General features: G+C 53.5%; 6 protein-coding genes across 6 annotated transcripts; 3 read left to right on the top strand and 3 right to left on the bottom strand.

Annotated features, from left to right (window-relative positions):
• Window positions 1–1,820: 1,820 nt before the first annotated feature.
• INS49_013035 (uncharacterized protein) lies at window positions 1,821–5,340 on the top strand (the record flags this gene model as incomplete). The annotated part of the gene is made up of 6 exons (XM_043173737.1): window positions 1,821–1,898; window positions 1,977–2,021; window positions 2,086–3,156; window positions 3,236–4,283; window positions 4,339–5,093; window positions 5,146–5,340. 6 exons carry the CDS (start codon window positions 1,821–1,823, stop codon window positions 5,338–5,340), a joined length of 3,192 nt encoding a protein of 1,063 aa, XP_043023034.1.
• A 2,362-nt stretch (window positions 5,341–7,702) lies between these two features.
• INS49_013034 (uncharacterized protein) lies at window positions 7,703–10,414 on the top strand (the record flags this gene model as incomplete). Its single annotated transcript, XM_043173736.1, has 1 exon — window positions 7,703–10,414. The coding sequence occupies one exon, from the start codon at window positions 7,703–7,705 to the stop codon at window positions 10,412–10,414; it is 2,712 nt and encodes a 903-aa protein (XP_043023033.1).
• Window positions 10,415–11,128: 714 nt separating this feature from the next.
• On the top strand, window positions 11,129–11,608 carry INS49_013033 (uncharacterized protein; the record flags this gene model as incomplete). Its single annotated transcript, XM_043173735.1, has 1 exon — window positions 11,129–11,608. One exon carries the CDS (start codon window positions 11,129–11,131, stop codon window positions 11,606–11,608), a length of 480 nt encoding a protein of 159 aa, XP_043023032.1.
• Window positions 11,609–12,123: 515 nt separating this feature from the next.
• On the bottom strand, window positions 12,124–13,327 carry INS49_013032 (uncharacterized protein; the record flags this gene model as incomplete). The annotated part of the gene is made up of 3 exons (XM_043173734.1): window positions 12,124–12,369; window positions 12,602–13,167; window positions 13,243–13,327. The coding sequence occupies 3 exons, from the start codon at window positions 13,325–13,327 to the stop codon at window positions 12,124–12,126; spliced, it is 897 nt and encodes a 298-aa protein (XP_043023031.1).
• Window positions 13,328–15,573: 2,246 nt separating this feature from the next.
• On the bottom strand, window positions 15,574–16,866 carry INS49_013031 (uncharacterized protein; the record flags this gene model as incomplete). The annotated part of the gene is made up of 3 exons (XM_043173733.1): window positions 15,574–16,513; window positions 16,579–16,685; window positions 16,744–16,866. 3 exons carry the CDS (start codon window positions 16,864–16,866, stop codon window positions 15,574–15,576), a joined length of 1,170 nt encoding a protein of 389 aa, XP_043023030.1.
• A 1,765-nt stretch (window positions 16,867–18,631) lies between these two features.
• INS49_013030 (uncharacterized protein) lies at window positions 18,632–20,855 on the bottom strand (the record flags this gene model as incomplete). Its single annotated transcript, XM_043173732.1, has 5 exons — window positions 18,632–19,845; window positions 19,927–19,966; window positions 20,046–20,366; window positions 20,444–20,609; window positions 20,683–20,855. 5 exons carry the CDS (start codon window positions 20,853–20,855, stop codon window positions 18,632–18,634), a joined length of 1,914 nt encoding a protein of 637 aa, XP_043023029.1.
• Window positions 20,856–22,250: the final 1,395 nt, after the last annotated feature.

Raw genomic sequence — 22,250 nt, 5'->3', positions numbered from 1 at the left:
GCGACTCGAAGAGGGGGGAGGGGCGAGTGGAACGAAGAGGAGTCTTCATGTCGGTCACCAAGGCAAATGGAGGGGTAAGTTTGCGTGACAGAACAACTCTTATTAGAATTCCGATAATCTGATAGTTGGAAGCTTGTTGCTGTGACTTCGACTCCGGGGCAACTCCTGTTGCAACTCAATGCACGCAATCAGTTGGACTGGTCTGTTCTAGACTGTGCCTGTGCTGTAGGACCGGGGCCAGGACACACTGGAATCCCCCCATCCCCACCCCCCATTCTTCACCAAATTGCCCGTCCCCATCGTGATTTCAGCGCGTATTCTGTGCCTCTCGGTCGTTGGTAACAGACACTACCGTCCAACGACACCGCAAAGCGAATCATGTTCCATGCCATCCGCCTTGGTGACGAAGGGCAACCTTCATCGAGGTGGCTGAGCCCTGTGAAAACTGCCTTGGTCTGTCTGCTGGCTCCTACCGTGTGTGGTGCAAATGCAAATGCAGACAACACAACGCGCCGGGCGTCCGTCGGTGTAGCGATACCATCCCCTGACTAGTCCCTGTTAGTACTCCTTGTCGAAGATCTGGCATCGATCGCCCAGGTGGGCCAGAAATGGAGTGGAAGCAGCGGGTTTCATGTGCCTCGGCAGGATTGAACACCGTTCAGGTGGCCAGTAACCTGGCTGACACTAACAGCAATCTCCAAAAGGGGGGTACTGGCTACCTAGGTACCAGAGAGACAGCCCGACAGCCAGGAGCACAAGACACTGGCCAAGCTGCCCCGTTAGCTCCGTCTACCCTGGCAACCTTATGTAGGTACTGTGCGGTGCGGTAGGTACGGGCTACCACCTACAAGCACAAACGGCAGGTGTGACGTTGTTGCTCCTTGGTCTTGGCATAGACCGTCCCGTTCGTCCCTCAGCTCTGGTCTCTGGAACTAAAGCCATCTCCTTCTCTCTGGCGACGTGAGCCTCTTGTCCCCCAAACCCACTCCTCCCGCCCCGTGCGTTCCTCTCCGTCATCCGCAGAATCCACCCTCCTCTCCTGCACCCTCCTTCCTTCTCGCACTGCCATGGCGAGGCCTTGAGGCGAATTGAAACATTCGAAGCCCTACACGCCTTGATGGTCGGAGTCAGCGGCAGCCAGATCTGACGCAGCTGCGGATGCACACGCGGACCACGCAGATGCACCACGCAGCCACAGACCTGGTCCCAGCCCCGACCCAGTCCGTCCCATCTCGCTCTGTCTTTGCCTAAAACTGGTCAGATAGATGTCTTGAAATTGCCCAATTTATTGCTCCACTGCTTCTTTGGTCTGTGCTACCAGCTGTTAAGACACGCAATTGGAACCCATCAGGTAAGCAGGGCACGCCTCAAACCCTCCCCCTGGGCCGCCTCGCGACCACCATGTCATGGCCATCACTCGTCACTGACAACCTTAGATATGCAGTAGAATTCAAGATTCGACCTCGTCCCCACAGGTATCCCATACGGATCACGACTTCCAGAGCATCACCTCTCTCACACCTCCTCACCGTCGGCTTCGACAATAATACCGCAAACCCGAAGCTTCCCCCACCTTTGACGTCAAGACCGGCTCTCCCTGGAGCTATCCCTGCACGCCACTCCCGACGAGGACATCACCCAATTACTATCCACTACACCCTCGAGAGACGACGGAACCTCCATTCCATCCTCCTCGAACGCAGCCGTTTCGCCGAGTATTACGAGTGTTGAATATGGTCAGAAGCATCATACCACAACGTCTAAAATCATCATCACGCTTAAACGCCGGCTCAGCCGCAAGTAGTCGTAACGCCAGCCCAATGAGGAACAAAGGAGATTCAGCAAGCCCCGAGGGGCGTAGGGAGACGGGCTTGATGCTTAACACTGTAATTCTGAAGGTAAACGACCATCGTGCTTGACCCTCAGGTTCACTCCTGCTACTTTCACGTTGGACACGTCTAACCCGCGTATGTTAGGCACGAAATCTCGCCGCAGCGGATCGAGGTGGTACCTCTGATCCAGTAAGCCTAGTTCTCTTCTCCCTGGACGACAGAGATAAGGAAGTAGACTGACCGTTGCCCGCAGTACCTCGTCTTGACCCTCGGTGAAAACAGGCACCAAACCCACTCTGTGTCTAAGACGCTTAACCCGCACTGGAACGAACAATGCGAGTTCTACGTGAACGAGACACGGCACCTGCTCCTCGATATCATCTGCTGGGACAAGGACAGATTTGGAAAGGACTATCTGGGCGAGTTTGATCTCGCTCTCGAGGAGATCTTCGCCGACGGCCACTACGAGCAGGAGCCGAAATGGTTTCCTCTGAAGAACAAGAGGACGGGTAAGAAGGCCACCAAAGTCTCCGGCGAGGTTCTGTTGCAATTCACTCTTTATGATGCTGCGAACCCAAATGCTACCGACGCCGAAATTGCTGCCAAGTTCACGGCTCTTACCAGCGCGGTTCCTGAGGCCGACCCCACGTCCAAGAACCCAACGCCATCCCGCACGCCAGTTTTGGCTCCCACTAAGCCGAGCACCTCTCCGTCTCCACCCATCAGCCGAAGGCCAACAGAGGATGTTAGCGACGACGATGACGCTGAGTATGACATTTACGATGACGAAACACCCGAAGAGGAAGACCCATCAAAGCCCGAAAGTGTCGAAAAGCGCAAACGACGGCTCCGAATCAAGGGCTTGAAGCGCAAGAAGCGCGACAACCCCTATGAGTTCACCAATGGAGATCGTAGCGACGTTGTCGGCATCATATTCCTGGAGGTTGTCAAGATCACCGACCTTCCCCCGGAATCGAACTTCACGAAGACCGGTTTCGACATGGATCCTTTCGTGGTCGCGTCTCTGGGCAAGAAGACATACCGGACTAAGGTCGTTCGACACAACTTAAACCCAGTCTTCAATGAGAAGATGATATTCAACGTACTTGGCCATGAGCAGACCTACTCTTTCGCATTCACCGTCATCGACAGGGATCGCTATACGGGCAATGACTTCATTGCATCCACGTCTCTTCCTCTCAAGGAACTCATGGAGACGGCCCCTACTGCTGATCCAGAAACTGGTCTTTACAGGCTCAGAGAGCCACCAGAGTTTGTGCAACCAGACAGCTCTTCGCAGAAGTCTCGTTTCAAGGCTGGGCATGTCACGGTCGAACTCTCAGCAGAGCCTTGCGAAATCTTCCCGGCCAGCTCTGAGCAAAAACCCTTCCCAAATGTCCCAGGTCCCTTCCGTCCCGGGCGACGGCGCGGTGGAAACAACACAGCTACCTGTTCCTAACCCTGGACTTTTGGCGCCTGTCGACCAAACCGCTGCTGGGCCTGCGGTAGAGGCGGCTACAGATGGCGAAGATCCTGACTTTGTCCTGTTTGACGTGCCCTTGAAGATGAAGAATCTGGAGAAGTGGGAGGCGAAGCATAATCCAGTGCTTACTCTCAGGGCCAAATACATGCCCTACCCAGCCTTGCGGCAACAATTTTGGAGATCTATGCTCAAGCAGTATGATACTGACGAGAATGGGAGCATCAGCAAGGTTGAACTGACAACCATGTTGGACACCCTCGGCTCGACACTGCGAGACTCTACCATTGACAGCTTCTTCAAGCGCTTCCCACATGCTGCTAACAGCGGTGAAAGCGATCTGACCACCGATGAGGCCGTTATCTGTTTGGAAGATCAGCTTCTGTCCAAGCCGAAGCCATCAATGACTGATCGCCTCAAGGACAGATTGCCCGATTTCGCAAAAGGGCAGTCTTCTGGAAAGGAGCCAGCTCCTAGTGAGGTAGCTCCTGGGCCTGAAACAGCACCTAGCAGTCAGACATCCGCGTCTACCATCACGGTTCCGAAGTTTTCCACTCCAGGCGAAGAAGGCGAAGTTTTAGCCGAGAGAGATGATCTCAATGACCGCGGAGAAGAGCATGTGGTTGAGATTAGGGAATGCCCCATCTGCCACCAGCCTCGTTTGAACAAGCGGACTGATTCGGACATTATCACTCACATAGCTACCTGCGCCAGCCAGGATTGGCGCCAAGTCAACAATCTTGTGATGGCTGGATTCGTGACCGCCAGCCAGGCGCAGAGGAAGTGGTACTCCAAGGTCATCACCAAGATTTCATATGGAGGCTACAAGCTCGGCGCAAATTCTGCCAACATTCTTGTCCAGGATCGCATAACAGGACAGATAAGTGAAGAGAAGATGAGCGTGTACGTGAGACTCGGTATCCGGCTGCTCTACAAGGGACTGAAGTCGAACAACATGGAGAACAAGAGGAGTAAGTTCCTTTCACAAATGCTGCGCACAAGGTCTCCCTACTAACATGTCACAAGTCCGCAAACTACTCAAGAGCCTCAGCATCAAGCAGGGCAAGAAGTACGACGACCCAGAGTCCAAGGCCGAAATTGAGGGCTTCATTGAATTCCACAAGCTCGACATGTCTGAAGTCCTCCTTCCGCTGGAGCAATTCAAGAACTTCAACGAATTCTTCTACCGAGCCCTCAAGCCAGGCGCCCGACCATGTTCTGCACCCGAAAACCCTCATATCATCGTGTCGCCTGCAGATTGCCGTTCGGTGGTTTTCAACCGTGTCGACGTTGCCACCGGTGTGTGGATCAAGGGTCGCGAGTTCTCGATCAAGAGACTGCTTGGAGACGCATACCCCGAGGATGCGGCACGGTATGAAAACGGGGGCGGACTGGGTATCTTCCGCCTTGCGCCGCAGGACTACCATCGGTTCCACATTCCCGTGGACGGTATCATGGGCAAGCCCAAGCTCATCGAAGGTGAATACTACACGGTCAACCCAATGGCCATCCGCTCCGCGCTGGATGTCTATGGTGAGAACGTCCGTGTCATCGTGCCGATCGACAGCGAGAAACACGGCCGCGTCATGGTCATCTGTGTGGGTGCCATGATGGTCGGCAGCACCGTGATCACCAGGCAAGAAGGCGAGCGCGTGAAAAGGGCCGAAGAGCTTGGCTACTTCAAGTTCGGCGGCAGCACCATTGTTCTGCTCTTCGAAGAGGGCAAGATGGTGTTTGATGGTGACTTGGTGGACAACTCGAATGGCGCCCTCGAGACCTTGGTAGGTTGTTGACTGTCCTATGTGATTTCTTTGAGAGCTAACATGGAGGCAGATTCGTGTGGGCATGTCTGTGGGCCACTCACCCAACGAGTCACAGTGGGCACCCGACATGCGGAAGGACGAGAAGGACATCACGGAACAGGACAAGTGGGAGGCCAAGAGACGCATTCAGGGCAACTACCACCTGGAGGACGACAGCGACGAGTCACCTCCTGCTAGCCAGTTTGCCGGGCAAGGCTCGGGCTAGGTGCTACCTTGGCCATGCAATTGGGCCGGTCCAGACGCACTGACAAAACTGTGGAAGACGGCGAAAAGCAACGTTAGTCGTCGGTCTGGGGTCAAGCGAGAGCATATGTGATTGCGTCATTCAGCGAACACGAGGTCGCGTTGACCGCTGCTGGGGAATGGATGGGGATGGCCTCATCCTTTCCTCAGCCATGTTTACAACAGTCATGAATGTAAATGATCAAAGAAATACGTGGCATTTTATCTATACACAGTCTTGCACCATTACAGAGCAGCCCGTTCTGGCGGTCCCGCCGCTGTCGCATTCATCCCAGGTTTCAAAGGCCCGGTCGACGACCGGGAGGTGGGAGAGAAAGTGGATCTGATCCTGACACGGGGCATGACAGGCAGCCAGGAAGTTCCCGAACCGAGTCGGCGATGTTGTCTCCCCAAGCAGTCCTTCAGCTGGGCCAGGCTGCTGCTACCTGTCCTGTCTGTCAGCTCTGCAGTGCAGAACGTAGGACTGGGACTGGAGAATCTCTGCTGCCATGCCGCCCTCTCCCGCTCATTCGACGCCTGGGACTTGTTCGGTGACTGCCACCACGAGGTGACTCGGAGATCGAATAGTGCTTACGAAATACGTGAGAGTGATACCGTGCCCGAATATAGTCGTCATATGTGATTTGCCAATTCACACCGCGTTGGTCGTCCGTCTGAGGGGGATCATGCTTCTCTCGGAGAAGATATAAAAAGAAGCAAGCGGTTCATCTCAAAATTCTGTTAGTGCATGGATTCCCCCCCCCCCCACCCCCCACCTTGCCTGGCACTGGAGAACTCCACCTGCATGGGTGGGTGCTGTGTGGCCAACGATCAGAGCACTGGGGAATGACGGGAACCGTTGTGCCACAGAATGCACTAGCGCACAGGTCTGTCTCGAGCTCGAGAATTCGTCATTGTCCTCGGGGGTCTCCTCGGCAGCCTTGCTAGGCGGGAGTGGTGAGTCTGAGCCCGCACGGGCGAATGCAGGCAGATGAGCAGCCCTCACGACGATGCCTGCGATATCTGCACTAGTACTTGCTCGTTCGGGCCACGGAGATCTATGTGGTACATCGACTATCTACATCCAATCCTGACGCACACGTGTCTGAGGGGAGAGGTACGAGACGGCAGATATCTGAAGACAAATATCTAGATGGTGTGCACCCAAAGGCACGGGCCGCAACTATGTATACTCCCTTGCTTACATGGATGAGATGGGTTGAAAGAATCGCTGGGGAAAGGGGGGGGGGTGAGAGGGTGTCACAGTTAAGTAATCCCATGGCCGCAGTGAGAAAGGGCCCGTCCTCATTCCAAAAAGAACGTTTTTAGGTTCCGACTGACTCGACCTCATCATCAAACTCCCAGGCCCGACAGCTGAACGGCTACTCGGCTGCGCGGCTCTCCCGCCTCCCACAGCGTGCCTATCATCTGTCTCTTTTCCCCGGGATACGAAAGGATCGCTCGACTTAACACTGGGTCTGGAGCGTCCTTTTTCGGGACTCTCGGGCTGAAGCCGTCTCACACCAGTCACCGCACGCAGGCTCAGCTTGGCTGCCTTTGCTACCTCTCACGAGGCGCCATGCAGGCGGACTTGGTGCGACAGCCTCGAAGGAGCGTCATGATGGGACACGTACGAAATTTCCTATGACCAACGGCAACTGCAGCACCGTGGCCCATGGCCCAATGGCCCGTGGGTCCCCTTCTTCCCACCGTGTCACGAGTCCCCCGTCGCCTCTTGTGCCCCGTACGCCATGCGGATACCCACATCGCAGTCCCCAATGAGGCTGAGAAGATTGGGTTCACAAGAGGTTGACTCGGGCGACACAAGGCCTAAACCCGCGTCCCCCTGGTGGTGGGAATGCCTGGTGAGCCTGGGAGAGATCTTTTCCTTTCTCTTCTCTGGGCATCGGACCAGGACGCGGGACAAGAGAGAGAGGTGACAGCGGCACCCCCTCCTCCCCCTTGGTGAGTCCGTTGCTGCGAGTAATCCATGCTGTCGATCGCTAGGGCGTCCACAGAAACAGATCCTACTGGGTCGATGACATGGGCTGTCGCTCTTGCGTAATACTCGTGGGTGTGTGAGGCGAGACTCACTCTTTTCTTTTTCTGTTTTCCATGTTTCTTCAGTCCATCTCTAGTCCTCCGACTATGGGCGAGTAGCTCCCCTGGACTATAGACGTTCGTTTTCTTCTAAGTTCCCTGTCTCATCTTGACCCATCCCTTCGGTCAAGGAGAGCCTCTGGCTCTATTACATTCCTTTTCCTACCCTTAGTCATTCATTCTTTCCACCGGCTCGTCAGCCCTTTCCTGTTGGTTATAACCAGCGTTCGATCGTTTAATTCAAAATGAGTGGAGGCATGAAGAGGTCTGCGTCGGTCAAGGTGCAGAAGGATGTGATCATCCCCCAGAGACTCTTGTCCGTCTCAAGGAGAGGGGACGACTTCCCGTCATTCTCGAACACGCCCCATATCCGTCACCGAAGACAGCCCTCTCGCATACATAATGGCTTCGTGCCTAGTGGGTCTCACCATCAACAGCACCAGGACCAGGATGACGATACGTACGGACCAGTCCAGCAGGTCCTAGATGAATATAGGCGACGGTCATTCTTACCACCTTCGGACAAGAGGACGTCATGGCAGGATACCCAAACATCAGGGAGGCCCAGGAAAACCAGTGACCCGGTGACGAATCACGACCGACGCTCCGTCCACCAATCTGTCTACCTGGAAAAGGCCGCGGACAAGGACGTCGAAGCTGGGATATCACACGGGAGAGACACAGAGGCCTTCCCCGACTTCCACCCGAGGCCCATACCTCAGCATAGGTTCCCGCTGCAGGACCGCTCCTCAGATGCTATATCGTCGGTCTGGGGAGACGAGGACTCGTCGACATACAGCCCACAGGATGTGCCCAGGCGCAATAATACGGTACGGAGGGTCGTAGATGCTGTGGTGCCGGACAAGGTGCAGGAAACGGCGCGGAACGTCATCGGTCGCGCACGTCGAAGTTCCATGGCTGAGGTTTATGAGAAGGCCAAGGCCAGGGGTGTCGAGCTTCAACGGAAGCGGTGGGTGGAGGTCCTGTTCGAGTGGACCATCTACACGATCTTGATCTGCTTTATCTACTTTGTCCTGATCGGCATGCCTCTCTGGAACGGGGCAGTGTATTGGATGTATTGGTTAATATCGACCAAGTTTGTCGTCGCGGGGGGTTGGTCCATCACCATCGCCATCGCCGCGTTTTACTCGTTCGCTCCCCTCCTCATCTTCTTCGAGAGGGAGCCCCCAGTCGTCGACCGCCCGGATGATTTTGACCGGACCGCGATACCAGGTGTCGCCACTACGGCCCTTCTCATCCCCTGCTACAAATCCGCAAACCTCGTCGGCGCTACCCTCGAAGCAGCGCTGAAGGTTTTCCCTGCCTCGCACATCTTCGTCATCGCGAACGGCAACTCCGAGACACCCCTCGACAATACCGAGGAGATCTGCATTCCTTACGGCGTCAACCACATCTGGTGTCCGGTCGGCTCCAAGATCGTCGCACAGTTCGTGGGGTGCTACGCCGCCAAGGGCTTCAAGAACGTCCTGCTCATCGACGACGACTGCGCGCTGCCCCCAAACTTCCCCGTCGTGTCAGAGCGCCTCACGGACAAGGTGCGCTCGATCGGCTACACCATCAAGAGTGTCGGACCCGAGTCTTCCAAGGGCACCTACTGCCAGCAGGCCCAGGACTTGGAGTACAAGATTTCGGGTCTCCAGCGTGCCTTGGCCGGCAAGATGGGCAGTGCGACATTCCCCCACGGGGCCATCTCGCTCTGGGACCGCAAGTTCCTCATCAAGACGTTTCACGACCACCCGGGCTTCTCCGTCTCGGAAGACTGGTTCTTCGGGCACAGCTGCCGGCGCCTCGGTGGCAGGATCAAGATGTGCACGTCCGTCTTCGTCGAGACCGAGACGCCGCCCGCTGTGTTCTTCAGCAGCGGGGGCAGCCGCGGCGGCTTCGGCGAGATGACCGTGTTCAAGCAGCGGTTTATGCGATGGAATTTCTTTTTCGTCAACGGGATGTTCTACAACATGCACTACATCCTCACCAGCTGGAAGCTCGGCTGGTGGGAGATCGGCGCCAAGATATTCGTCTTCCAAGAGGTCTACGAGACCCTCTTGTACCTGTTCACGCCATTCATCCTGCCAATCTCATTCATCGTGTCGCCCGCATTCTGCGGGTACCTGCTCGCGGGTACTGTCGTGCTCTACCTCCTAAACGTGGTCATCTTCAACGAGGTGCACCTGCGCATGCGGAAGGAGCGCATCGGCTGGGACGTACTGCTGCTGTACTACATGCCCTACAAGCTCGTCCTGACCCTGGTCAACGTCGCGAGCTGCTACTGGAGCCTGTACAAGTACGCGCGCTACTTCGCCAAGAGACACCCCAAGGTCATCGAGGACGAGAAGGCCGTCGAGGTCGTCCTGCGCCTCGAGGAGACGACGCCCGTCACCAAGGAGGACACCATCTACGAGGACGAGGCCGACGGCGGCAGGCGCATGAGCGTCGCCGTCCTGGGCGCGCAGACAAACCCGCGGACGAGCAAGAGGATCAGCGCCCGCTTCTCGTACATCAGCGGCAGCGGCGACGACACGATCTCCCTCAGCAGCCCGCACAGCCCGTCGCCCCTTCCCACGCCCCCGACGCCCGTCTCCCCGGCGCCCTCGTCCCGCAGCCCGTACGAGCCGCCGTCGCCGGGCTACGGCCCGAGCAAGAGGGTGTCGCACGGCCCCTACCTGGCCGTGTCGGACGCGGCGGCGAGCAGCCCCTACGGCCGGCACTCGCCCACCCTCGGCTACCAGGGCTCGCCCGTGCCCAGCCCCGGCAGCTCCGAGGGCGGCGGCCGCCGGAGCCACGCGGTGCCGCCTGGCGCGGCGATGCAGCCGCCGCAGATGGTGCACGTCTCCGGGGCGAACACGGTCCACTTCGAGGCGTCGCTGGATGAGAGGGCCGGGTCCAGCTCGCTCTACGCGCGGCGGCGGAACAGCTTGTTGTCTAGGAACATGATATGAGGCGAAAATTTGGTGACACGACAGCGTTTATTGTTCGATAAGTGTTCGATAGGGGTGCCATTTTGGGCTTCAGCGTTGGGCATCTGTTTTGGTTCCCGGGGCATCATGCAATGGGATGGATATACATATACGGCGTGTGGGAGGCTACAAAATCCGGCTTCACAGCAAATTTTCCTTTTTCTTTTTTCTTCAGAAAAATGTTCTTTGCTTATTTTCTCTTCTTCTTGTATATACTTAAGACACCGATGTAGGCCAGAAAGCCCTGACAAAGATCTGGTCATGACGTTCTGCCTGATGTCTTGCCATGCAGAAAAGTTAATGGTAACAATAGTAACGTGCCAATCTTCAGATATCAAAACGGGATGAACACTTCCGGTGGCGTTGCAAAGGACGCCACTTGTTGTAGACCAGTTGGTACATTGAGGTGCCAACATGGAATTGTATCAAAGAAAGAGTCTCCTCGACCTCTTTTGTGTCCTTTCCTTTGTCTGTTTCACATGCCTTGCAGGCCACCATTTAACTCCAACTAACCGGAAGCATTAGCCTTTCAACTGATAACCTGCAGGGTTAATGAACCCTTTGTAGAACCGAAGAAGCCAACATACGAAGTCTAGCGTCCTGCTTCACTTACAGGCTGATAAGTACCTGACAGAATCCTGAAGTTCGCTATCTATGTACCATAGAAATTTCTCCCAGACAGTAAAATCTACTACAATGACCTCCTCCGAACAAGCCATCATCATTTCCGCCTGGCCCTGTACCGGCAAAACTACCTTCGCGCAGACATGGACACAACACACCGTGTTCGATATAGACTCGTCGGCCTACGACCTGAAGAGCTCAGCCGGGACGAAGAAATACGTCGAGGACATACAGGCCAGGGCTAGGGCATCTCCAGATGCCATCGTCCTGGTCAGCTCTCATGCTGAGGTGCGCCAGCTTCTGAGGGACAAGGGTCTGAAGTACCTGGCTGTTTCTGTTGACGACCTCGAGGACTGGAAGGAGCGTCAGGAAGCGCGAGTCACAGGCGAGAACGATCTAGCCCAGCTGGGCCTCCTGAAGAAGGGCTTATCGGAATGGGATACCTGGACAAAGAGGGAGGCTGGCGAAGGGCTTAACAAGATTGTTCTTGGGCGGGGACAGTATCTTGCGAGCTCAGATGTCGTAGAGGAAATCCTGAAGGTGGTTAAATAGAATGGACCAGGGCACCAACAGATTAGATACATAAATGGAACTAATACGCTTCCGGAGACATGACAGTGCCTTTAAGTCAGCATTTATGGATAGAAAGTAATCTGTTTGTGAAATTCATGCTGATAGAACATTGAGCGAGTCCAAAATTCAAGTACGAAGGAGAATTTTGCAGTGTGTAATCCGTACTAACATTTTCTCATCCAGGCCAGGCCTGCGAAAACCCAACACAATATCATGACGAGCCACTCGCTCTTCGGCTAGCTTATGTGAGGACCACGTTATCAACCTCAAAACACAGTAGGCCGGTACAAAAGTATGCAGTACACTCTTCCGATCTAGACACAGGCACAGAGAAAGATTCTGATTCTGATACCGAAGCAAGGACGCTGCCTAGTTGGTCAGGGTGTGTATGGCATTTTATAGGTTGAGACGAGACCCGAGTGTTGGTTAGGGTGAAGAAAGAGAATAAAAAGTTGCCTTCCGAGAGTCTCTGTGCGTACGAGAAGAATCCAAGTTCAGGATCGAATACTCGACGATACAGGTTGGGGGGCCAGCTGTGTAGGCGGCAGGGCAGGATCGGTCTCATCTTCAAGCATGGAGTTGACGATTAGACGCTCCCGATTGGGGAAAGAAACCGTGAGTGCCACAACACGGTGGTCATTGCTGATATTTCTATATCCGTAGCGATCCTCGCTTCGGAACACGGCCTCGACGGTGCGAGCAATCCTGTTGGAATATTGTGGGTCGGTCTCATCAGCTGCCTGTGGGTGTTCTTTGAGCCACATCTCTGACAAGCCATCATCCGACGGCATGCCCGGCCTCAAGATGAATGTAACCGGCAAATTGACGCTATACCACGCTGGGAGAGTTCCGTTGTTTATAAGTGAGTAAAGCAGTTCTAAAGCGTGTGGTGCAATGCGTTGGCAAGAGTACTGGACATTGAGCAATTAGCCTTCTGGCCTTTCAAGGGCTGATCCACATGCAAAAACTCACCGGGAAACCAGTTGCCTCATCCTTATATTTAATCCATATCATCTCGATGAATACGAGCTCGGAGCCAGTATCATCCAAGGCAGCCCGGAGCGAGTCGTCACTGACATCTCGCAACTGACCGGTCTCGTCATAAAGCAGCCTCAGCGTCTCCTTGAACGGCCTGGAGTCATCGTCCGGGCCCCCCAACTCTTCCTGCAGCCATTCCGTAACCCAAGGCTGATATTCCTCGTGCGCATACTGATTGGGCTCCTTGGATAGGCGCCAGGCTGAAATATAACCAACGTGATTTTCTTCAAGTTGTCGTCTAGGCTCATCTGTTTGCCCCGGCTCGTCCAGTCCGAAGAAGAGGTCCGCGTAGTAGCCCAGACGAGTGAGGTGGCCCTGCGGATCCGCGTGCACCTGGAGGGACATGCGTAGCCTGCCCGTCTCGCCGGTCCGCTCCAGGCCGATGGGCTTGGCCGCCTTCGCCCTGACCAGAACTTTGGATCTCACGCGCGCACGTGCCCTGCGGCTGACTTGTCCGGGTAGATAGCCGCCGCCGCCGCCGCCGCCTCCTCGACGGCTATCTACCCCGACAAGTCAGCTGTTGTTGTTGTTGGAGGTGGGTCGTGGACCGAAGAGAGGTGGCGCTGAGGCAGCACCGGGCCAGACAGCACCACCGCTGGCGCCGGTGCCAACGATATTGCCAGATTTGGGTTGCGGGGTGAGGAACGTGTTTTTGAACATGCTGTCGCGTGGACTACCACCAACGTCTAAAAGACTCCCAAAAAGCGATGTTTTAGGGCTACCGGTATTCGCTGGCGGTGTGTTCGTTGAACTCCCGAACATGCTATCGCGTGGACCACCACCGGCGTCTACGCGAGGACCACGGTTCGTGCTGGCCGCATTATTTCCGGTTTTATTGCCTGCATCATCGGCCGGGGGGCCCTTTGGGGGGCCACCAGGAGGAGGATTACCAGGAGGAGGATTACCGGGAGGAGGATTACTGGGAGGACCACCGGGAGGACCACCGCGTGGAGGAACACTGAGAGGATCGCCTGGGTTATCGTTGCCAGTGCCCCCGGTGTTGTTTCTCGGGGTACTCGGATCGCCTTCGCGCCCGTTGTTGCTGTCATCGTTGCTGTCTTCCTGCTCCGGGGTCGGGTCACGACCTTGCCCGCGACAGTCTTCAGGGCATCCACAGGACTTGATATCGTTTAATCTCCTCTGCAGAGCCTGCATCGCTTCCAATTGGGCTCGGCGGCCCCTTGGATTGCGAGTGGCAGCCTCCGCGGCACCTTGGCCGGTCATGGCGGGCAACCTTCACCGGAGATCGTCTTTGCTATCTCAAGAAGATGGTAATTAATTCAAAGGTGTATGGCGCTCTAAGCGCAAGGACCCACGCGTCAACAATCAGTCTGGTTATGGGCAGAATAAGCAGGACAGGGCCTGGACAATTCAAAAAGGCATGTTTTCTCTTGTTGCGGGCCCAGAATCATAGCAGACATTTTGCCATGCTTCTTAGTATCTGTATGAGATACAGATGCCATTGAATAGGCCAGTATTGCCAACAAAAGACGCCGAGCAATTGAATAGAGTGGCCGAATTTGGTAAGACAAAGACAACCTCTCATTGAATTCAATTCAGCATGACCTTGTCAGGTCACTGCTTTCAAGCTACCCAGCCAATTGTCTTTGTTTCTGCCGGTTTCAGCACTCAGCCCTTACATGGGACCAAGCGACAGAGCCAGTTTTCCATCATTGTAGAACTCAAAATGATTACATCAAGCTGTATTCACGGATGGATCCGTGTCCGCACCCAGTCAGGCCATTTTCGCACCCGTGTAGAGCCATTCTCGATTCCAATCTTACACTCTTTCTGGCATTCCTCCCGTCACCCGAAATTTGAAGGTTCCGCTTCGGTACGTTGCACTTGGTCAGGATCCATTCATTATCGTCGAACGGCAGAAGGTGACTACTACGGCCCCACAGTAGACCGATTCTCATGAAAGCCTCAAGATGGGCAGATAGGCACCTCTGTATGGCACTATCAATCTAGCATTCGGACATGAGCTTGCAAATAGGTCAAGGCTGATTCATTTCATTGCACTGAAGCTCAGCATATGCCTGGAGGCATGGTTCAAGAGCATGCATGCGACTAAGAGGCAGGCAAACGACCAATAAAGTACAAACTGCATTCATTGACTTGATACTGAAATATGCCAAGAATCAGATTCCAGAAAAAGAAAACTTGACTGTTTTGGCTTGAAAGAGACTCAGTTGTACACAATGATCGTTTGGTGTTAATCTCGGTGAACAACCCGCCGAGGATGGATCACTCCGCCCTTTTGAAAGAAGAATACTGCAGGAGTAGAGTCCAGCCACCTAGAGTAACTTCTGCAGTCATCAAGGCGCATCAGTTCTGGAGTAGTTCGAGTTCGATCGAGGTGGGGAATGAGGCAGGAAGTGTGTGGATTCTGAAGGCGGTTCGGTCCATAAGCCTGGACTTTGAAGAGAGGCCTGATTCGAGGGACTGCGCATCGATGAGGGAGTAGACGAGATGTGCCTTAATGGCGGCTGAGGCCCGCCTCCATTGGAAACTGGTGAAACAGGGCCGAAGATCCCCGTAGCAGATTCCCCCGATCCAACGGTGCCAACACTGCCAACAGTCTGATGCTGGGGGCCGGAAGCATTGCTCGGAGGCACTGTGTTTGCCGTCATGGTACTGTACGTCCTGGTCGGGCGAGCCATGTGTGTTTGATCTGTCGCTGGCTGTGGGGACAGCATAGGATGGCCTTTAGTTTCCCACAAGTATTGATGAACAAGGCCTGTCCCGTTGGGAGCTGCAGTTCCAGAATCAGGTTCCCCTGGTGGCTTATCTTGAGAACTGTTCGGACTTGTCATCGCGTCAGGAGGTTTTGAAGCATGCAATAGCTGTGAGCCGCGCCTTTTGTCCCATAATTCTGTCACTATGTTAGTATCAAAAGTTGCCAATCACTTTGTAAATGTGTTTTGCTTGCCATTGACAGTCTGAGCCGCCGTGAATACAGTCAGCAAGGTGAGGAGAATGGGCACCTGTTGTCCAAAAGAAGTTGCGTCGTCCTCAGGGCTCACTTGCAACTTTGTCGGGTCGGTTTCCAGCCAGCCGGAGTTTTGAGCCCAGCGTCTCAATGTCATGATGAAGTTCGCTGATGTAATTGCCGTTGCTGAGCCAAGAGATACACCGGAAAGCATGTAAATAGTATGTAGCCACTTGAATAATTTGTGGGGCTTGTCGTTTGTATCGTTCTCTTCTTCCGGAACCCAGCTCGAACAGCAGATGGGAATGAAAGCCCTGCCTATCGCAGCCCAGGCCCCGTACTTCCGAAGGATGTGGTAGAAGCGGCGCACATAAGTGACAACCAGCGCAAGAAGATACCAAAGCAGCATAGCTAAGTAGTACCCCCAGCCTCTTATGTGGTTGCTTGGGCTGTCCAGGAAAATCGCATTTCGGGATTGTTCTGGACCGCTAACTGTCTCCTGTATGGTCTTCCACATGTGCGCATCGGCCTGAAAGCAAGCGGCTGGTAGAAATAGGAGGCCGTTGTTTGTTTCATTCACACCTGGTATGACGGTTGGAAATTTTATAGGAGTGTCTGCGTCTTGATTTGTGAGGACCAAACCGGTGACCAGTATGATTCCAGATATGAGAATGACTCTTAGAGAACTTTGCCAGAGGTTGCGCCAGTAATTTCGGACGATCGACATCGAAAGTAAATGCGTCGCACATGTCAAAAGCAACATGTTAGCAAGTACGTTGTAGTGATATGCGGTCACGGAACAGCCGTTGTAGTAGCGAAGCGAGATTGCGAAGGCGCCGCCGGTAAAGACTTGTTGATCACTGCAGGACAGGACTAGAGCCTCGCATATTTCGGTCAAGCTGAACAATTGTCCCCTAAACGATTCACGATTCTGGTTGTGAGAGATTGTCAGAACAGGCAACAAGGAGTGATAACTTACGGCGAAGTTGAAGGAAGGTTGTGGCAAAGCTTCCACATGCGCCAAAGAACATCAATAGCACTCAGAGCAAGGGCGAACATGGTGACCGCGATGAACACAGATACAATCTAGCAACTTGTCAATGAGTGGTCATACGTCAAAATTTACGGGAAGAAAAGTTCTCACCCCTATGCCAGCGACGTCGGGATTGGGAGGGACTGTGCCTCTCAGGCTGGTGACATTGCCATCGCAAGTGATATTCATACCATAATCAGACCTGCATCTCACCACAGAGACATAGGATCCCATCTTTGTCAGGCAATCTCAAGCTGGCAGGTCGCAAGATAGGTGGCAAGACAGGGAAAGACAGATGCAGGATTTCAACACGTCGATTGAGGAGTCCACTGATTCATACACTTGGCGGAGATGAAACACTCATCTAATGAATCACAAATCCGCAAGACGGATAGTTATGCTGGACCCAGGCCCACCACATCAAAGGTCGAGGGTCTATAGATATACCCGGTACCAATGATTTGCAGATTGGGCCCCATATTTGGTCACCTCAGATGAGCTCAGTATTTGCGTGTAGCCCTACGGCTATGGCTGGCACCCGCAGACATCCGAGATAGAAGCCCGAGAGTTTCAACATTTGAGCTTGAATCTGTCAAGGTTTGCTGGACACAGAAAATGTGTAATGCAAGTATTCACCAAGGCACTGCATAGGTTTGCCTGCCACCTGAGCAACCTGGATACAACATAGCACAGCCCTTGTGCCTGCAAACCTTCCAATGTGGCAGGAAACTAAGAAAAAAGGCGCTCACGTAGGACGGTGGCTCAGCTCATAATCTGACTGACGGAGGCACAGCCGACCTCAAGACAAACAGACACTGTCAATTTTCCATGATAAAGTGACACGTAACTTGCCTCAACCTACAATTGGATGCGGACTGGTTCAACTTCCAATCCGTCGATCCAGCTGGTGCAGACCGGGAGCAGTGATCCTCGTGTCAAAGCCTCCCGAAGCTGTCACACAACTTGAATCCAAGAATAGCATATCATCTCGCACAAGAAAGTAGTTTCTGTTCTCCGTTTACGAAAACTCTAACACATCATTAGATGGCATGAGCTTCATGGCGAGTGGCGCTAGAGCCAACGTTGGGTTAACGCTTGCGGGGAGCCTGTCTACGCCATGGTCACGATATTAGTAACACATTGGCATCTGAGCTCAATGAGGGGGCCCTTAGGGCCAAGGCTACTATCAACAAGAAAGGTAGTTGATGCGCGTCTGATGCAACGGAAGAGCACCCAGTGGGAGACAGGATTATTTGGAAATACTGACAGACTTTGTAATACTATCCTTGAGCAAGAGATGGAAGGTAGAATGACCAAGAAGTCTGTGACGTGTTCCGCAGAGGGAAACGCAAGGGGATCTATGTCATTCGCTGTGGATTAATTACGCACGCCATATTTGGCACTGGAGATTTTGTTTTAATGATAAAGGACGAAAAATGGAGCAAGAAAGAAAGGAAAACAGGCTTGGAGGAAGAACTGTCGGATCGACGCAACTAGATGAGCACCAACTCGCAGTTGCTGACTTTAAGTAAGTGGTAATTAGTATACTTCGTATGAGCAAGGCCGATTCGGGACAGCTCAATCTACACTCTGCTAAATAATCTGGGATCCATCCAGAGTATTTGAGAACGGATTTGATAACAAGTATCCACAGTTGGTTGTCTCACGTGAGAAACAATCCCATCGATCTCGAAGTATGTTAACAGCTTGACCGACTGGCTAGTCGATGGCTGGGTTAGAGAGGCGCGTCAAATTAGAACTAAAATCGATTGAAACTAGTAATCAGAATGAAAAAGATTCATGACACTTGAACCACCGCAAAGCTGTGTGATATTTCCTTTGCAAGCCATCAACTCATAATTGCTGCAGCTGACCAACTGCCCCTGGTTCACGATCTCGTTGTCACAGAAGCACTGAGTTGCGTACTCCAGGCTGGTCGCACCTCGCTTCGTCAGCTGTGTTCTTCAAGCTAGCAGTCCTGGGAGCTGGTTGAAATTACTCACCCGGCATACCGATAGCCTTTCGTTTGGCAATATGCCACACAGCTATCCTCTGTCATGTCGTCCGAGTAAGAGGACGCGGCAGCCAGAGACCGCAGGCCCTGCGTCGCTTGGGAATCCGTCAGACAACCAAGGGCACGGTAGCTGCCGATGCTGGGGCGAACTGCCGAGTTTGCTGTGTAATTCGAGTTGTAGTACAGGGAGAGCAAACCAGCGCCCCCGCATGTCTGGGAATCCTTTCCCGAGCACTTCATATTGCACGAGCTGCTCGGCGGGTCCGAGGTTTCCGTCAATATCCTGCCGGACGGCATGAGCGTGTTCCCGACGTAGCACTCCGAGCTGTATTCGACGCCGAAGTACTTGTAGCCCGCGCCACTGTTTCCTTTCTGTGCAAAAGTTGCACACAAATCCACGGTCATACCTGATCCAGAAGTGGATGCACCTTGTAGTGCGCGCGTGGAGGACCCGTCAAAGGCACAGCCGAGATAATCGCCTGGAGAGGGCTGTGATGATGTCTTGCCAAATGAGGGGTCTGTGTTGTTGTAGATGGAGATGGCAGCATAGCCACCACAAACCTCCTGCGTGCCGTTTTCTCTTGCGATGGTTCCACTGCAGAGCCAGGTACATCGCTCGAATCCGCCGATGAGATTGCCAGTATTTGCGGAATTGGTGATCGTGTTCCCGCAATGGCACTCAGTGCCATACTCGACGCCAGAAAGCCTGTAACCATGCGAATTGCAGTATGTCTGACAGGCCGGGACGTCCATGGACTCCGTGGACGTGTGCTTGCCATCGAGGGCCCGCGCCCCACCAGTCGTGTCGTTGAAGCAACCGAGGTATTTTTGCTGCGTCGCAGTTGGGTAGAAGGAACCGATCGACGGCCGCACCGTATGTTGGGCTACCGAGTTGACCGTTGGAGTGACATAAGGCGGTGTCACAGACGTCGGGCAGGTCCAGTCCTGCGGTGTCGCATTCGAGGGTCCATTCGTGATGTTGTTGCATCCAGGGAGTTTTGGTAGCAATCCCAGGACGGTCTCGTTGACAGAGGACTTTTTCAATGGGCAATTCCTGCTGTAGCCATCTGTATCACTTTCTTGCAGATATGGGCAGGCACTGATTTGGCCAGCATTGTCCGTTGCCAGACAATTCGCTACTGCGAGTGCTTGAACTGTCGAGTTCCAGCCGTTGATGAAGTCCCCATGGTAGCCATATCCTAGGAAGGAGAGATGTGTCGTCAACAAATTGAACTATTTCATCCTTGAAACGAGGCTGCATAAAGATCCGCATAACCTACCTGATGGGTCGCCATTGGAAAAGACAAACCGGCCCCAGGTCTGAAACGTGTCAGCAATCACTCTTGGAGTCATGAAGTAGTGGTCCTGGCATTAGAAAGATGGGAAGACCAATACGTACAAGATCACCCGGAATAGAGTCGATACTATATAGAGTTTCCAGGAAAATATGTGGCAGTTGGTGAGGGTGGCTTGGTGGGCAGACCCCGTTGTCGATCTGACTCAGGTGAGCGACATGTGAGCCATCAACCTTGTAAAGGTCAACGCCATTCCAACAAGTTGGAAAATGAATCTGGGCTCGGAGGCCATTGACGCATTCGAAAGGTTTCCAGAAGGTGTTGTTCAGGCCGTTTGCTTCAGGAAAACCCTTGTTGGCTCCCAAACAAGCAAAATTAATAGCCTCAGCGACAAGACGCGGCGGGTTACGTTCGTCACCCCAGGTCTGTACGAAATAGAAGTCAGCCTTGTGTTTCGAGAAACCTGAACTCTTATTCACAGCAATTCTTGTTGTTGACTAACATAGGCCTTGGTGTCAAAAGCCCTGGCTGCAGTGTTGCCAGCAAGCATTTTGAACCCTGCCGGGAAAGGAACAGTCTTTCCGACATTTGGGCCGCGGCCAAGATAGTAGACGACAGATCCGGACTGGTATACGTCGTGAAATTGTCCATTCGCATATTGATAGTACCTAAATTTGTTCGAGTTAACCTGATTTGATCCAAGGCATAGGGTGCGGTCCTCGCTCAAGACTGAGCGCATACAGTATGGGAGCCCAGTACGCGGACTTGTCCGCTTGGATTTCGCAAGAGGTGCAGGCACTATTGATCATGCTCTCGTATGAACTGTCGATGCCAATGTTGCTTCCACCAACAATCGTGTGGCTATGGGAGCTTAGTTTGCCGGGGTTGACTATTGGGTCGATACGTCCATTCATGATCGTGGAACAACCCATTCTCCAGAAAGCCTTCACTTGATACTGCTGGGACTCCAGCAAAAGCACGATTGCGGCGCCAAATCTCAGAAAGGATCTCATCTTGGTCGGTATATTTGCGTCAGCGTAGACTGTGCTTTTCACTAGCAAATCTGTACGATTGCTGTTCTGGACCGATGTTTATTATACATGTGGCCTCATAGCCTTGTGCACCTCCAATTGTCTATCCTCTCCATGGAAGTGAATGCATCAGGTGTGAAGATTCACAATCATGCTCTCACTTCACTGCCGTTCTATTGGATTTTCATGGCGTTTAGCCTGGCTGCCAATGTCGGAGACATTACATTCCTTCAGGCGAAATAATCGGCGCATTCTTGTGTCTCAGTGCCCAAAGTAGGACCACAATGTCTTAGGTTCGGCTCTTGGAGGACTATTTTGCGGTGCCAAGGGATGTCAACGACTATTAGAAGCGAGGTCTGGACCCTATCGTGTAGTACGAAAACTACGAGGGCTTGAGATGGTGATCATGTGGCATAGGCCTAGATGAGTCTTCTCCGCCCTTGCATCACACCTCTCACAAAAGAGCTTGAAACTTTTGTGGGCCTGGCGCACATCGTCCTGCCACGGATGCTGTTCCATCGACACGAGTGGTAACCAGGCGCAGTGTCGACACACTGAGTGGCAAGTCCTTAGTACAGTATTCGTCTTGCAAGCCGATTTGAGTGATTCTTGCGGTGATCTCCGAGCAACGCCTGATGTTCGCCGGTGCTGTGGAAGTATTGTGAACAGAAACTCCGGGCTCGCTGATGCAAACACCCAAGGTGGACGAAACTTCGCCATCAACCCGTCTCTCAAACATGTCGACTCCCTGCAAACTGTCTTTTTTCCCACTCGAATATTTCCGAAACCGTCGACGGGAAACACAGACGTGCATCAGCATGAGAAGTCTCTTCGTGGTAGCAACAGTACGACACGCATTGAGATTGGTGGCTCGGGACTTTGCGTGGTCTCAGTGCCACTGATGCCTCACATCCGCTGCATGTCTAGCTTTCGCAAATTTTCTACCGTGCTGACCGTGGATCACGGGTCAGATCCCGGTGATCTGAGTTTGGGCTCGTTGAATTGATCTGTGTCATTGGTGTTCTCTGCGTCGGGAGAAAATCAGGTACAAACTTCCGATGCACTTGAGACCGGGCCATCACTCTTCTGACTTGGGCGTCTGTCGACCTTGATGCAGGATATCCTCTCTCATCGACACTGAGATATCACCCTTCCTACGGGGAGACTTAGTCAGGGATGGAGAGTGCGGGAGTCACTGCGCGCAAGTCTAACTATCCCAACCCTGAAGTCTCGAGGCGACTAGGTCTAGACGGTGGTGCACGTGTGTGCCCGGACGTC

Source organism: Diaporthe citri (genome assembly GCF_014595645.1).
Source record: "Diaporthe citri strain NFHF-8-4 chromosome Unknown scaffold_6, whole genome shotgun sequence".
NCBI classification, from domain to species: Eukaryota; Fungi; Ascomycota; class Sordariomycetes; order Diaporthales; family Diaporthaceae; genus Diaporthe; species Diaporthe citri.
The sequence above is the reverse complement of the archived record's forward strand: the minus strand, read 5'-3'. Positions and strand labels throughout refer to the sequence as shown.